At 39.4% G+C, this 16,636-nt stretch overlaps 1 protein-coding gene across 1 annotated transcript in view; it reads right to left on the bottom strand.

Moving 5' to 3' along the window:
• Nucleotides 1–16,491, bottom strand: part of wdr46 (WD repeat domain 46) — a 37,155-nt gene extending 20,664 nt beyond the window's left edge. Inside the window, exons 1-13 of the mRNA XM_037683955.1 lie at nt 16,407–16,491; nt 16,075–16,236; nt 14,866–14,946; nt 14,654–14,766; nt 14,472–14,559; nt 14,216–14,277; nt 12,036–12,140; nt 11,759–11,909; nt 10,930–11,165; nt 10,256–10,409; nt 7,036–7,183; nt 5,003–5,193; nt 4,791–4,904 (exon numbers count right to left, since the gene is read on the bottom strand). Coding sequence (XP_037539883.1) covers nt 4,791–4,904; nt 5,003–5,193; nt 7,036–7,183; nt 10,256–10,409; nt 10,930–11,165; nt 11,759–11,909; nt 12,036–12,140; nt 14,216–14,277; nt 14,472–14,559; nt 14,654–14,766; nt 14,866–14,946; nt 16,075–16,236; nt 16,407–16,463 — 1,662 coding nt within the window. The 5' untranslated portion in view covers nt 16,464–16,491. The remainder of the gene's footprint in view (nt 1–4,790; nt 4,905–5,002; nt 5,194–7,035; nt 7,184–10,255; nt 10,410–10,929; nt 11,166–11,758; nt 11,910–12,035; nt 12,141–14,215; nt 14,278–14,471; nt 14,560–14,653; nt 14,767–14,865; nt 14,947–16,074; nt 16,237–16,406) is intronic.
• Between the last annotated feature and the right edge of the window lie 145 nt (nt 16,492–16,636).

Genomic DNA, 16,636 nt, shown 5'->3' with positions numbered 1-16,636 from the left:
GGGGGCCTGGCTCGATTGACTCTGCGCAGTGTGAATGCAAACCACACCAGCTGAAATGTAAATTAATGTTCTGAATTTTGGTCCCCAATCAAACCGAGTCTACCGGACTATCAGGTGTGAAAACACCCTTAGTCTGGTGTGCTTACAAGGTTTCGGCCGGAGCATGTGTCTGTAATGGGTGACATTCAGGAAATGTTTTATCAGGGAGTGGTAAATGAAATGGATAAAGACTTCCTTCATTTTCTGTGGTGACTAGGGGTTGAACGAGTATATAATTTTAAAACTCGACATTAACATAATAAAACCCGAGTAGAACTCAAGTATTTGATGTCATAGATCTCAAGATACAAAAATAAATAAATAAATAAAACCGCAAAAAAAGGTAATTATTTACAAAAAAAAAAAAAAAGACCAACAAAACATTGGGAGCGTATATTATGCTCCTACCATTTATCATACTGCAAATAAATCACAGGAAAAACTAAACTATTAGTTATTATTATTAAACTGCAAACGTGAAGAAACACGCAGCACGTCAAAAACTAAACTTAAACCGAAACTGGTTCTGGTTCGGTGGATTGGACCCAGTGTTACACCATACTCTGTGACCTGCAACAGTGCAACACCGACCCCTACGATCATACGGTGGTCACATAATACGATGTCACTACGGATACTCTATGTTAAATTTTTAACCTCGATAGATGTCCTAGCAATCGATGTGTAGATTACTCGAGTACTCTGTTAATGCCCTAGTGGTGACCTGAGGACAATCTGAGTCAGGAAGTTGAAGAATATAAACTTTTGACTGTAACAAAAAGCCATGGACTTAAAAAAAAAAAAAAAACTGGACTTGAATTGGGATAACCTTCCCAAGGAGAAAGCCCTTGGTCTTTTATTGAAAGTGATACCTTCCAGTTGGGGATGTTGATTAAAGATAACCCTTACACTAGAAACCCTTCATTCCAGTGGATGACTGTCAGGGAATTTTTGGTCAAAAGTTATGGATGTTGTTATTAATATGGCTGAGACTTTCTTCCCCACTGCGGTGAGAACAAGAAGCCCCAAACAAGCCTAAACCGTCTCCAAAGACACTACTTTATCTCTGCCCATGAACCATATGTTTGAGTGAATGGAGTGCTGTGTAAGGAGACTGCAGCTGGCTTCAAGGATACCTCCTAAACTCTGTGAACTCAGCAGAGCTGACGAGGACAAAAGTGAGCAGATAACACGGCTCAATTCTGTGACATGTGACTTGCTTTATGTATCTGAATGTTAAAAATCTTCTCCTGACACTCTGTGGTTCTTTTGGGTAGTGAGATTTTCTCCAACAATGACCCAGAAGTGAAGAGAGACTTCATCATAAACACAGTGATTGTCAGTAATGTTGCTGACAAGATTCTCACTTACTTCTCAGATTAGAAAAAGCTTAATGTTGCCTCGTTCCTCACGATAAAAAAGTTCCTCAAAACTAGCAGCAGAAGAAAAAAGTTGCATGTCTCTAATGCAAATGACTCACTCACCCTCAGCGCAGCTTGATAAGAAGGCTAAAGGTGCTTTTGAGTCTTAAAGTCCTTCAACAGATGACTTTTTAAAGGCAGAAATGTGCATAATTCGCTATGTTCAGCATCAGCAATTCAAAGAGGAAACTGATGTCTTTTTATCCAGAAAACCTACAGCTAAAAGGAGAAGTTCTATTTCGATCCACTCAAGATAAAAAGAATAAGAAGTGTTCGTAAACGTTACAAATTGATTTTTACTTGTCTGGCCAACAGAGCTGTTCACATAGAGATGAACCCTTCTTTGAACACAGATACATGCATTAATGCCCTGAGACGATTCATGAGCAGCTGAGGCCAAGTCACTCATTCATCCCAATAATGGTACTAATTTTGGTGGCACAGAAAGGGAACATAAAAGAGGCTTGAACAAAATTAAATCAAAACAAAGTTCGAAGGAGCATCATTTCAACATGGAGTCAAGAGGAGTTTTATTCCTCCAATCGCCTCGCACCATGGTGGCGTTTGGGAATGCATCATTCGAACGATCAAAAAAGTGCTTGGCTCAATCTCGCTGAAACAGACACTTGGTGATAATGAACTTCAAACAGTTCTTTGTGAAGTTGAGGCCATTCTAAATGGTAGACGTCTTTTCCTTAAAAGTAAACCTGCCCTTCACCTGGAGTGTATGTAAAAGATTTGCATTTGCATATCTGCGATGGGAGTTGAATTCAAAGCAGTCTGCTCCTCAGATAAATAGTGTTAATTTGTTTTGTTTTTTTATATATATATGAATGTTTCTGTTCAGTGCCCTGAGATGACTTTTGTTGTGACTTGGAAATATATAAATTGAAATGAATTTAAAACAACAATGAAAACGGGTTCAATTACAGGTTTACTAAATTTTAAAGAGATTGATACTTGTTTATATTGTTTATGTATGAAAAATATGTATTGTAACATGAAATGTGTATGCATTGTTTGCATTTGCAAAACTACATGTACAGTATATTAATGTTTGTGAAACCAGAGCAAACACAATATATCATACTTATGGCTTTAGGCAAACTAATAAACTAATTAGCAACTTTTTAGAACTAACCACACTGAACATAAAGAACAATTTTAAAAAGTGGTCCTAATTTGCTCAACTTCTATTCCAAGGTGTTCTCCACCAGATTAAATTATAAATATGGGGGCAGCAACCTTCAGATCTTCAGCTCTCACTGGAGCGGTTTGCAGCTGAGTGTGAAGCGGCTGGGATGAGAATCAGCACCTCCAAACCTGAGGTCATGGTCCTCAATCAGAAATGGGTGGACTGCTCTCTTCAGGTCGAGGGTGAGGTTCTGCCTCAAGTGGAGGAGTTCAAGTATCTCAGGTAGGGGTGCACCGATTGCAGTTTTTTGGCCGATCACCGATTTCTAAAAAGTCTGACCAGCCGATTCTGATTTTGGCCATTTATACCAATTTTGTTTTATAAGCGACACTGTCAGGTGTTATAAGGTCACAATGCACCATCAAATTTCTAATCTTATTTTATTTAAAAACATACTCTTGAACAATTTTCTAAAAACAAGACAAACTTGTTTTAACTGGCCATGAGGTAGTGCTCTGAAATATAAATTAAGTTCAGACAGTTGTTGTTAAAACTAAAAAAAAAAAAAATTGGTAAAATCAGATTTTCATGCAAGTATCGGCCGAGTTCCGAATTCAAAAATTAAGGAAATCGGGTTCGATAAATCAGCCGGCCGATTTATCGGTGCACCCCTAACCTCTGGGTTTTGTTCACAAGTGAGGGAAGAATGGAGCGTGAGATTGGCAGAATTGGTGCAGCGTCTGCAGTATTGTGGACTCTGTACCGGTCCATTGTGGTGAAAAGGGAGCTGAGCTGTAAGGCAAAGCTCTCTGTTTACTGGTCAGTATACATTTCTACCCTCACCTATGGTCACGAGCTCTGGGTAGTGACCGAAAGAATGAGATCGTGGATACAGGCGGTCGAAATGAGTTTTCTCCGCAGGGTAGCTGGACTCTCCCTTAGAGATGGGGTGAGAAGTTCAGTTATTCGGAAGAGACTCGGAGTAGAACTGCTGCTCCTCCACATCGAAAGGAGCCAGTTGAGGTGGTTCGGTCGTCTGATAAGAATGCTCCCTGGGCGCCTCCCTAGGGAGGTGCATGTCCAACTGGGAAAAAATCCCGGGGAAGACCCAGGACACGCTGGAGAGACTATGTCTCTCGGTTGACCTGGGAACACATTGCGCTCCCCCCAGAAGAGCTGGAAGTGGTTGTGGAAGAGATGTCTGGACCTCCCTGCTCAAGCTGCTGCCCCCACGACCCGACTTCAGAACAAGTGGAAGATAATGGATGGGGGCAGCAACCAATGGGAGTTCAACGTAGGATGAATGGTAAATGAACTGTGCTTATTTATCTCCCTTCTATCTAATTAAAATACTCAAAGCTCTTTACAACACCATCTGTGCCCTCATTTATCTCCACACACATTCATACAGCACTCTCCTAGATCTCTACAAAGATAATCTGAATCTGCAGAGACTAATCAGAGCTTTAGATCACATTCATACACCAATGACACATCAGAGGCAACGAGGGGTTCAGTGTCTTGTCCAGGGTCACTTCAACATGTGACTGCTGGTGCAATCAAACCCCCAACTCTCCCAATGGAGGACGACTGCTCTAACCACTCAGCCACAGCCGCCCCAAAGCTTACAGCACCTGGTATTCCCAGTCCGTCTCCCATCTCAAGAACTAACCAAGCCTGACCATGCTGAGCTCCCAAGAACAGATGAGATTGGGCGTGTTCAGGGAGGTATGGCCGTACACAAATGAAATGAAGCAGGTACAATGTGGGCAACACTAAAGAGTACAACTTAGAGAGCAGTTTTGCAAACCGTGAACACAAAAAACGATTATTATTATGTTGTTTTTTAACTGGCAGTGCAAAAAGCAGCTGCGCGGCTCGCTGCTTACAAACTGAAAATGTCAGACTGCAACTCAAAATCTATTTTCTCTCAGTTCTGATCCATCAACTTGTTCCCAACTGTCACAGCCCAGTGAGATGACGCCTCAAAGTAAAAACAGAGTGTTATAATTGTGCTGGTTACAAAAGAGAGGGAGGAGTGAAGGAAACGTCTGTAACTTGCAACTGAGGATGTATTTGCAAAATGTAGCAGGATTTCACAATCCATTCAACCTTATTTCAACAATATGATGCAGCTCTGATTTCAACCAGTATGCTGACAGGTCAAACTTTAGCTCATATTCTGGGCTTCTTACCCTCTGATCCACATCAGCCACTTGTCTCTTGCGCCTTTCAATACTGCCGGCAGAACTGCGACCTTTCTTCTTAAATTTTGGAACAAATTTTTCTTTAGCAAGTGGGTCAAAGCCCTGGAAGACAAGCATGACATGAGCATGAGTGATTATTGACTTTAAATGTCAGATTTACATTTTGAATAACTTTTTTTTTTTTTTTTAAATACACTGACCAGAGCCTGAACCCTCTCTTGATGCTTCTGCTCAAAGGTCGCATGGTCAACCTGTCCCAGCTTCGTGGGGTCGAGGCTGATGAGGTCTGGCTGTATCTTCTCCAGCAGGGCTTTGACCTCCCACTCCTGCCTTTGCTTTGCACTACGGTAGGGATTTGCATCAAGGGCGTCAAAGTTAGGTTCACCAGCACCTGGAAGAGTGATGAGATGAAAATATAAATATATAAATCATTCACCACAAATGTAGGACAGTTTCATCTCTGATCATACATAGTAACCCAGCAAAGCAAGCAGAAAAAAGAAAAGTACAATCAGACGACAAACTATAATAAAGTTAATTTTACGTGAAAACAGCTATTTTGTAGGTGTGTACAGACATAATTATTCAAGTAAATTCAGTTTATTTATATAGCACCAATTCACAACAAAGTTGTCTCAGAGCACTTTACAGAAACATTCACATACATAGAAAAGCCAATTAGTAAAGTTCTCTACAATTTGAACCAGTGAGTGTTTTCTCAGTTCCCCTCCACCTGAACGCTGCAGCCCCAAAATTGTCCCGAGTGCAGCAAAATAAGGAACCACACACATAAAAGCAAAGTCTGTACAAAAACAGCCATGACAAAAAATAAAGTCCACCCTAATTTTTAAGGCATATTAAAAGAAATTCTATGTTTACCAGGTTCTAAAATTAGTCAAATCTAAACTCAAGTGTACAAAAACACACAACACATTCCACAGTGTCATTATCTATTAAAGAAGAATGAGCCCAAAACTGAACAATTACACTTGAAGTTAGATTTGACACATTACAGAACCTGGTACAGAACTTATTGCTCATACCAAAGGAGAAAGGAGGATAATGTCTTTGCCCGTCTTTGTGTGTGTGTGTGTGTGTGTGTGTGTGTGTTCATTCATCTACCATGTTAGTAAAAACTTCTCTCATGAACTACTTAATGGATTTTAATGGAAATTTCAAAAAGTAACCAATGGATACAAATCAACAACATCTCAACCCAATTCAAGATGGCTCCCTCAGCTAATCAGTCTTATTCTATACACAACACAACAGCTTTATATAACCTTTATATAACCTTTATATAACCTTTTCAATTCTACACTGATGACTGTCAAATGTACTTCCCTCTGAAGCACACTGGTGCATGCTCTATTCAACCTCTTCTTGAATGACTGGCCGACATCAGGGACTGGATGGCTTTAAATTTCTTAAGTTTCAATGAGAAGACAGAAGTGCTGTTGTTTCCACCTAATGGCACGATCAAGAACCACGGTATCGACCTTTCCTCTCTAGCCCCGTTAGATAAACAAGTTGTCATTAATCTGGGAGTGATAATGGACATTTCCATGAAACTAAACCATCATGTAAACATGATTGTTAAATCCTGTTGTTTCTCCAGTTGAGGCGACTGTTTAAACTGAAGTCCCTACTGTCCCAAAGTAACCTTGAAACAGTAATACATGATTTCATAACATCCAGGTTTGATTGCTGCAATGCACTTCTGTTTGGAATCAGTCAGACCTCCACTGCATGATTACAACTGGTTCAAAATGCTGCAGCACAATTTTTAACTGGTACAGGCAAAAGAGAGCACATTACTCCTAGTCCTGTCACGATGACAAATTTTAGGCTTCAAACACTATCATAAGATCAAAAGTAACATAATTAAAAAAAAAGAAAAGTTTAACCAAAGAAGAATCAACGCCATCTTTTCTTATAAAATGATTTTAGTCTCAAACTCTAGATACCAACAGGGCTGCCCTTGCCTCTTCATGTTGATTTATGATTTGAGTCAAACATGCAGACACTGCCTGACTAAAGCAGGTCACAAGACTTAAGAAGAAGGAAGATCAAAAGGAAACTGAGTAAACGAGTTTAAAAAAAAGCCTAAACTGTTCTACAATACTTCCTCTAAAGCTTTCGACATGTGCAAGTCATTTTTAGTTCTTGTGTAGACTCTTCGCACAAATTTGAGCATAAACGCTGCCAAGGCAACTTTTAAAAACAGTCCCACCTGGTATTAGCATGCTGGTGAAACCCTCTCCGTGTCCAACTCCAAGGACATCCTCGAAGGGACAAAAGTGCTGCCCCCACACTGTCCCCCGAACCCTGTGAGCCATGTAGGGTTTAGAGACTGGAGCGCTCCACACGTCCCTGTACACCTGCAGGGAGAGTGTTTGTACACAAATTTAACATTTAGGAAAAAATATGACCATACATGTTTTATGCACTTCTGCTTGTAGACTGCAACATAAAAAGAGAAACCACAAAAAGATAAGTTCTAACTAAGAAGTTTTATATTACAGACTGATTAAGTATTGTTTGGTTGTTGCAGCAGTGCACATTTGTGTCACTGCTGTTAAATTCATAATATAGTCAAACTAGTTGCACTAGTTTGCATGTAACCTTAAGGTCATTAGCTTCTTTGATAAAACAATACCCTGTGAAAAGTGTGGAATATTAATAACAACCTTTACTTTACCAGGTAGGTCAATTGAGAACCAGTCCTCATTTATTTATGACGACCTGGCTAAGGTAGTAATAAAATAATTGTTATCTAAATGAACTGAATGGGGTGAGAAGAGCAGGTAAAGATATAGATGAATCTATATACAGATGATGGCATTACTGTTTACAATATTTCATATGAAAAGGTTATGAATAATAAATATCTTACCTGTTTTAGATAGCTTTTTGAGTGACCACAATTTGTGGAAATAGAGTTTAATTCTGACCAGACTGACACACTAACGGTTAGTTCAAAGTGGACCGCTATTGTTTTAAAACAAATTTTGGTCTCAAAAATTTCACGGGCAGTTCGTGCTAAAGCTTTTTTCTAAAGCTTTACACCAAAATCAGTTTCACATCACACACGTAAAAAAGTTAAGTCAGGTCCTCTGGACGTTCAAAAAACAACAAAAAAAAATTGTAGAAACGTTTCGTCTTTCATCCAAAAGACTTCTTCAGTCTGAGGTGCTGCATTCAGCTCAGTCTTATAAATAGCATGCATCAGGATATTCACATCACACAGTTATTTACATATAAATCTAAAGTTATATGTAACATGCAAACAGCTGTTTCTCATGAATATAATATTTCTGCTAGAAAACCAAGTAAATGACAACGATGCAGAAGTTTAGGAAACTGTTTACTTGAACTACAAACTGGATTCCAAAAAAGTTGGGACACTAAACAAATTGTGAATAAAAACGGAATGCAATGATGTGGAGATGGCAAATGTCAATATTTTATTCGTAATATAACGTAGAACACAGATCAAAAGTTTAATCTGAGTAAATGTAACATTTTAAAGGAAAAATATGTTGATTCAAAAGTTCAGTGTCAACAAATCCCAAAAAAGTTGGGACAAGTAGCAATAAGTGGCTGGAAAAAGGAAATTGAGCATATAACGAACAGCTGGAAGACCAATTAACACTAATTAGGTCAATTGACAACATGATTGGGTATAAAAAGAGCTTCTCAGAGTGTCAGTGTCTCTCAGAAGCCAAGATGGTAAGAGGATCACCAATTCCACCATTGTTGCGCAGAAAGATAGTGCAGCAATACCAGAATGGTGTTAGCCAGTGTAAAATAGCAAAGATTTTTAAGTTATCATCATTAACCGTGCATAACATCATCAAAAGATTCAGAGAATCTGGAACAATCGCTGTGCGTAAGGGTCAAGGCCGTAAAACTCTACTGGATGCTCGTGATCTCCGGGCCCTTAAACGTCACTGCACCTCAAACAGGAATGCCACTGTCAAGGAAATAACATAAAGGGCTCAGGAATACTTCCAGAAAGCATCGTCAGTGAACACAATCCACCGTGCCATCCGCCGTTGCCAGCTGAAACTCTACAGTGCAAAGAGGAAGCCATTTCTAAGCAAGCTCCACAAGCTCAGACGTTTGCACTGGGCCAGGGGTCATTTAAAATGGAGTGTGGCAAAATGGAAGACTGTTCTGTGGTCAGATGAGTCACGATTTGAAGTTCTTTATGGAACACTGGGACGCCATGTCATCCGGACCAGAGAGGACAAGGATAGCCCAAGTTGTTATCAACGCTCCGTTCAGAAGCCTGCATCACTGATGGTATGGGGTTGCATGAGCGCTTGTGGCATGGGCAGCTTGCATGTCTGGAAAGGCACCATTAATGCAAAGAACTATGTTCAGGTTCTAGAACAACATATGCTCCCATCTAGACGTCATCTCTTTCAGGGAAGATCCTGCATTTTTCAACACGACAATGCCAGACCACATTCTGCAGCAATCACAACATCATGGCTACGTAGGAGAAGGGTCCGGGTACTGAAATGTCCAGCCTGCAGTCCAGATCTTTCACCTATAGAGAACATTTGGCGCATCATAAAGAGGAAGGTGCAACAAAGAAGGCCCAAGACGATTGAACAGTTAGAGGCCTGTATTAGACATGAATGGGAGAGCATTCCTATTTCTAAACTGGAGAAACTGGTCTCCTCTGTCCCCAGACGTCTGCTGAGTGTTGTAAGAAGAAGGGGGGATGCCACACAGTGGTAAAAATGGACTTGTCCCAACTTTTTTGGGATTTGTTGACGCCATGAAATTTGGAAACAACAGATTTTTCCCTTAAAATGATACATTCTCTCAGTTTAAACTTTTGATCTGTGATTTGTGTTCTATTCTGAATAAAATATTAGATGTTGGCACCTCCACATCATTGCATTCAGTTTTTATTCACAATTTGTTTAGTGTCCCAACTTTTTTGGAATCCGGTTTGTATAATGACATTTTCCATGATGGAGTTGTTTTAAGGCAACAGCAAACGATGTTGGTCTCGGCCCCACTTGGACTAGCGTTAGCTCATCAGTCCATTTCACAAACTGCGGTCATTCAATGAGCAGTAATTGTTTATAACCTTTCCATACTTCAAAAGTTCTGAACTATTGCTTTAAAAACAAGTGAACTTTTTCTGTATTCTACAACTACTTAAACTCAATATGACTAAATCAATTATGTAAGAATTCAAATCACACCCATTCTATTTGAGCTTCAAGCAACAATTCCTTGTGATTTAACTCTTTTTCCAATTAAAAAAAAAAACCATTAGTTTAGTTGCTCATACAAACTATCCAGACAAGATTAAACTTTGCAAGTCTCTGCTTTAAACTAAACTGAACCTCATCCTTTTCAGATGGATACATTTCTGAACATAAATAAGTAAAATTAAAATAAATTCCCCGTGTGTTTGTAACAATAACCTGAACGATGTCCCCCGTGGCCGCAGCCAGGAGTCCTCTCTGGCTCAGAGACAAACATGAAGCTCCAGCAGGAAGGAAGTAGGACTTTAGAGGTTTGAAGGCTCTAATGTCAAAGACTTTCAGCTTTTTATCCATTCCAGATGTTACCATGTATCTGCAAAAAAATAAAAAGGAAACTGATGATTATCATTTTCTTTTGTGTGTGGTTGCTGCTGGGCTCGGCTCCACTCTGACTAGCTGTTAGCTCGGTCACATTTACAAACTGAGGTTGCTGTGGCGTCCACTGAAGGTTCGAGGTTCTTTATAGTCGTTCTCATCACATGTGGTGCATGAGGTGGAACAAATTTATGTACTCAAGGTCCTATTTACATGATAAACAGCAAAAATATAAAGTATAGCAAGAAACAGTATATAAGGACCTAATATATACGTTAAACACTAATAATATTAAAAAAAATACGGTATATTAAACAGCAGCCTGAAGAGGGAACAGCTGAAAGAAGAAGTTGGGTTAGAAAACACAATTTAACCACTGTAGTTATTTATTCTGATTGGAAACCAACTGGTCATTCACTGTAAATGGTAAAATCAAGCACAAAGTTACCTTAATAACCACACGAAATATGTATGTTAACAGATAAGTTTATTGTAGTAATGAAGCTGATGTGACTCACGTGCCCGTCTTGTCCACAGCGACCGAGCGCACACCTCCTTGGTGACAAAGCATCTTGACGAGGGCTTCTTTCTGATTCGGTGACCAGAGGGTGACTGTGCCGTTGGGGTGACCGAGGTGGATGATGGCGTTGTGCGGGTTCTGACACATCACATCGAGTCGGCCCGTTTTGGTGCAGATGGCTACCACCTCCTTTCCAATCGACACGTCCAAGTACTGCAGGAAGCCTGTAGCACTCTGCAGACAAAAAACGACAATCAGAAAGATGGACAGAGCTGCTCACTGATGGTCAAATGTGTTCATCGCTGTGCATGTTTTTAATTTGAATGTTTTACTAAAAGTCTTTGTTCAGGTCAGAAGCAATGTAGTGATCAATTCCTGAAGGTCTTTAAAGACTTCGCTACAAGCTAATGTGGCTTGAAATTAAAACTGGGAAACATTTTCTTAAAAAACTTTTGTCAGAGTGCCTGCACTTCCTGTTAGTTTTGTAAACGTCTTAAATGGACACTGTGCCCCGCTGCTGTGAATCAGGAAAACATCTTTAGCTACCTGACAACACATGCTGCAGATACACAGCTGTAGAAAAGATCATTGCTTGCTGTAAAATCTCTTTATAAGAGTTTTTTTTAACTGCAAAATGGTGAGCTTTCCATTTCTGCAATATTTTCTAATTGCTCCAACTTTTCTATTTCAGTTTTCCCAACCCTTGTAAACTTCATTTGAGGACTTCACCAAAAACAAAAACCTTATTTGGGAGCACAATCTTGAACATCAGTGGCACACTTGGCATTGAGCATTATTATATAGAGTGTGCAAGACATTAAACCCACCGCTGTGGCGAGCAGGAAGTGGTACGGGAGGAACTGCATTCGAAGGACGTCATTGAACCGGCGAATGCAGTGCAGCTCGATCCCGTTGGAGTCATAAATATACAGCCACTTCTTCTGAGCCACAGCATACATGTTCTCAGTATGGAGCCACCTTATAAAAAAAGAGAAATGTGTCTCAGTATTTAGAAAATTGTCAAATATGGACAAAACATTTAGTCACAAACGTGACATTTATTGTGTCTGTGAGGTTCTGCACTGTGTGAGGGACAAAACTTACTTTACATCATTGATCGACTCCATAACGTTAATCTCACACATGAGCTGTTTGGTCTGCCAGTCTACACAAGCCACATGACCTCTCCTTCCACCAAGCAGCAGGTGACTGCAGTAAACAACACATGACGTCAGTACACACGCACACAAACACACACACCACATATCAACGGAATATTGGCACGCAAAGCAAGAGGAAATCTAGTCCTAATCAAATTAATCTGTAATTTATGAACTGAAACTCTGTTTTAAAATCCTCATACTTGTACTAACGTTACCACCATATTTACCCATAGATTAAAAAAAAAACTCAAAGAGCTTGTGAATCTTAAAACATGATGGCGATAAATGCACCCCTCTAGAATTTAAATCTAATAATCTACTTGTTCCACCAGGTCATGGTGAGGTAAAAAGAGGCAACATATTTAGTGAAAATAAACAATAAAATCGCTTCATGTCTGCTGAACCAGCTCAGGTGCCTCCCACTCACCTGTGTAAATATATACTCCAACATGACCATTAATCACTACAGTACACCCACTGGAAACAAGTAAAATGAACACATACTGCAAAACAACTCTGCAGCAAGTTAAACTGGACAGTCTTAAAAAAAAAAAAGGTTTCACATGTAAAGTAGTCCCTCGCTACTTCACGGTTTGACTTTCGCAGACTCGCTCTTTCACGTTTTTTCAACAATTGTCAACTTTAACATTACATGATTGGGACGGTACAGGATAAAAAGTTAACAAAACAGAAAAAACTTGGGACAGGTGCTGCCATTTTGCAGTTTTCTTTCAATAAGCCTACACTGTAATACCAGTCAAAAGAACTACACTACCAAGAAGCCAACGGTACTTCCGGCCACTGCTTTCTGCCAAAATGGAGGGGTAGTTTTACAACGCAGTAAGCAGTAACGATCTGTCTTTGAAGCTCACAGAACTGGCAGGAAAGTTGCAAATAATCCTTAAGCTCAATTATCCAGCGTACATTAACCTGGACGGGGCGATGGGCTTCGTCGCTGCAGGGCAGGACAGTAGAACCAGAACCAAGCTGCTGTTCTGCAGAGCTGGTGAGTAAAATTTTGCAGTACTGTACAGTACATGTACGTATGTAGTTAAAATTACATATGTTTAAGAACAAGACTGCTCAGGGGGCCACAGTTACTGAGAGCCAGCAGCTCAGGGGACGGACATGCAACAATTAAAATCATTATGTAAATAAACCAAGTTTTACAATGATCTGTTACATTTTAAATTTGTTTGTTTTATTGCATTGAATCATAAATGCAATAAAACAGAAACCAAACCTAGAAGACAAAATAATGTTTTTTTTGTCAGGCCGTGAGTTGAATAGCCCTGGTTTAGAGCATTGCAAGAGTGTGGGAAGAGTTTATAAAGCCTTAAAATATATAAATACTAAAATAAATATAGCATTCCTACTTTGCGTTCTTTCACCTATCGTGGTGGTGTCTGGAACGTAACCCCCACGATAATCGAGGGTCTACTGTACTAGTTATATTACAGTAGACACATTTGCATCTATGTATTAATCCTCTCTAGTTAGTAATACGACTTGATACACAGGTGAATCCATCTTCTTCATTAAATCACCACCGACTGTTGCAGGAGCCTTTCTCAAATAAAATCTCTTGGAAAATAAAAGGCCCAATGTATTGGACACAGTTGTTTTATGCATTTATTTTGTAACAAAAACGCAACGTTAACTAAACTGGTTTACATCTCACTTTACATTAATGACAGCAGTGCTCACTACGTTTTCTTGTGGTCCAACTTGTACACATTATTTTTTTTTTTTTTACAAATTCTCTGGATAGCCGTTTTCATCTCAGACAATTGAATTTAATAATAACAAAGAATAAATAGATGATTACATATTTGATGTTAGAAGGTATTATTTAGGTTTGAGTAGCATTTTATCTTTTATTTATAAAGGAGGCGGAGCTTTAGTTTCATCTGTTGTTCAACAGGTTTTATACATTTCCCACTTGTGAACAAAAGAAACAATTAAAATTAGTGTTTTCCGAAACACATTAAAAATAGATACTGAAAACCTTTGAGTTAGTGTGTATGAAGCTATGATATTATCTCTAATTGAACACAAACCACCACTTGGTATAAACAGACCCTTCAGACCAACGCTAAGCGTACTGTGTGTGATACTAACCGGCCCGTTTTGCTGTAATCCACTCGATATGGTCCAAACTGAGTCATTTTCAGACTGAAATACTGTAGCAGAGAAAATAAATTAGAAAAAGTTGGACAATGACAAAACTGTCACAGCAAGCAGTTCTTTCTCTGAAAAAAAAAAAAAAATACATACAATAAAAACAAAATGGTGCTTTTTACACCTCATTGGGCAGGTACACATCAGGTGTTGCTGTAAACAAAAGTTATAATCTGAGAGCTCAACAAGAAGATACCTTTGCTCCAGATGTCACATCCACAGCATCTGCGATATCCTCCTGTGTTATCATACATGTGTCCTCATCTTCATCTCCTTCTAAAAATCTGAATGAAAAAAGACACATTTTAATCCCCTGATTTTTGCTGAGGCAAAGGCAGTGACATAAAGAACAGGCTTGCATCTTTAGGAGGAAATTACCCAGCCTCCTCTGGGAGCAGGAGGTCAAATCGAGCAGCTTGTTTCTGGGCCATTTCAGAAGCTTCTTCTGAACGAGTGATCACGTCTTGCAGCAAGAACCGCTGCTTGCGAGTCTGGAATAAAAAACAGAAATATATATAAAAAAAAAACACTTTGCCTTAATAAAAAAAGTTTACACAAAGCTGACGCATTTTGAACGTATGTCTGGTTACCTTTTGAGCATTATCTTTCCTCTTGAATTTTTGCAGCCTGTCTGTTGAGATAACAGCTGGTCCAGGGAAAGGGTCCAATTTCTAGAAAATAATGAGGATTATTTACACCTGTACCAAAAATAAAATTTAACTAGTAAAAAAAAAAAAAACAGAGGCCAATTTAAAGCCAACTGAACAAATCAGCATCAAATGTAGCATGTACCAAAGTGATGCACTTTCCTTACTCCTGTCCTGCATAAGCCTGGAACACCCCCCCCCCCCCCCCCCCGATCATCCGATCATTGCAAAGAACAAATGGAAAATGTACTTATAATATAATACCTATAATAACACCTTTCTATCTAGTCTAGATACTCAAAGCATTTTACACTACAACCTGTGTCCTCATTTACCTCCACACAGCACTCTACTAGATCTCTACAAAGCTAATCTGAATCTGTAGAGACTAATCTGAGTTTGAGATCACATTCATACACTGATGGGAAACACATTGGAGACAATGAGGGGTTCAGTGTTTTGCCCAGGGACACTTCAGCATGTGACTCCTGGTGGAAGTGAACCACCAACTCTCTCACTGGAGGATGAGTACTCTAACCAAAGGGCAATTTTTGAAAAAGGTTAGAAAATTACTTCCTTCATAATTCAAACAAACTAACAACTTTGCAGATCTCAATGGATAACACAAATTTCATCATAGTTCTGGGGTAAATCCCATTTTTTATACATTCTGTGGATGCAACTGGAAACAATGCGTCTATGATAGGCTGCTAATTTCCATTTAAAAACGGTTCTTTATCAAGTTGCCTGTTTGGTGTTGACAGAGCATCGTCTCATAGCTCGTGTTTAGAGCCCTGTTCATGCCTGAGTGACTCACAGGTCAGGGGTTAAGAAGAGTTTAGTAGCTCAACTAACAGAAAAACATCTCTATGAAATGAACACGAACTTAAGAAAAAACAGGAGCCAAAGTCCAAAGAAAAACATTGAAGACATTTAGAAAGCCTGGAGGCCACTTTAAGATAAACATAAGCCTGAATAACTGGAAGAAAATATACGAATTTACGAGAGTAGGTATTAGTGTTGTATCAAGATTCTTACGCATTAGTGTTCTAGGTCCACTTACGTAAACGCTTTAAGAACATAAGAACGTCAATAAAGGCGAAAGGCATTTGATTTGGCACGTCGATGAGTCTACCTTTTCTACTTTCTTACCTCCCCAGCTTTATTTTCATACGTCAGCTCATCTCTTTGATTGCTTCTCGTTGTTTTCGTTGTCTGTTTCTCCTCCCGCTGGCCAGCCTCCTCTGTTTGTTTTCCATCTTTGCTTTCATGGTTCTCTTCGTCCTGTTGCTTCAACCAGTACCGAGCTGGAGGCTGAAAGAATCACACCGAAGAGAGACATAGCACCGAGTTAGCAACACAACCAGCTAAAGCGTTAAGCAAACATAAACAATGAGTTCAAAATAAACTGCGCCTATTTATGACTCTTAGTATAAAGCAGTTAATACTTGATGTGTTGTCGCCTTATTTCATAAAATATTAACCTTTTTCTTTTTCTCCACGTGGGAAACATTCACTTTCGGCTCACCGGGAGACGCCATCTTTGTTGTATACGTTCATTTTAGTTCCGGTGCGTGCGTCCATTCATCACTTCCGGTTTAGTCTTCTTCGTATGGAGTTTATTTGCGGTTGAAAACGGAAAGTGTTATTACCGCCATTAACTGATACGGAGGGTGGATCAAAAAGTCTATACCATACATGTAAAAAAAAAAAT

This window comes from Nematolebias whitei, chromosome 11, assembly GCF_014905685.2.
Source record: "Nematolebias whitei isolate Nwh7 chromosome 11, NemWhi1, whole genome shotgun sequence".
Taxonomy (NCBI): Eukaryota; Metazoa; Chordata; class Actinopteri; order Cyprinodontiformes; family Rivulidae; genus Nematolebias; species Nematolebias whitei.
The sequence above is the reverse complement of the archived record's forward strand: the minus strand, read 5'-3'. Positions and strand labels throughout refer to the sequence as shown.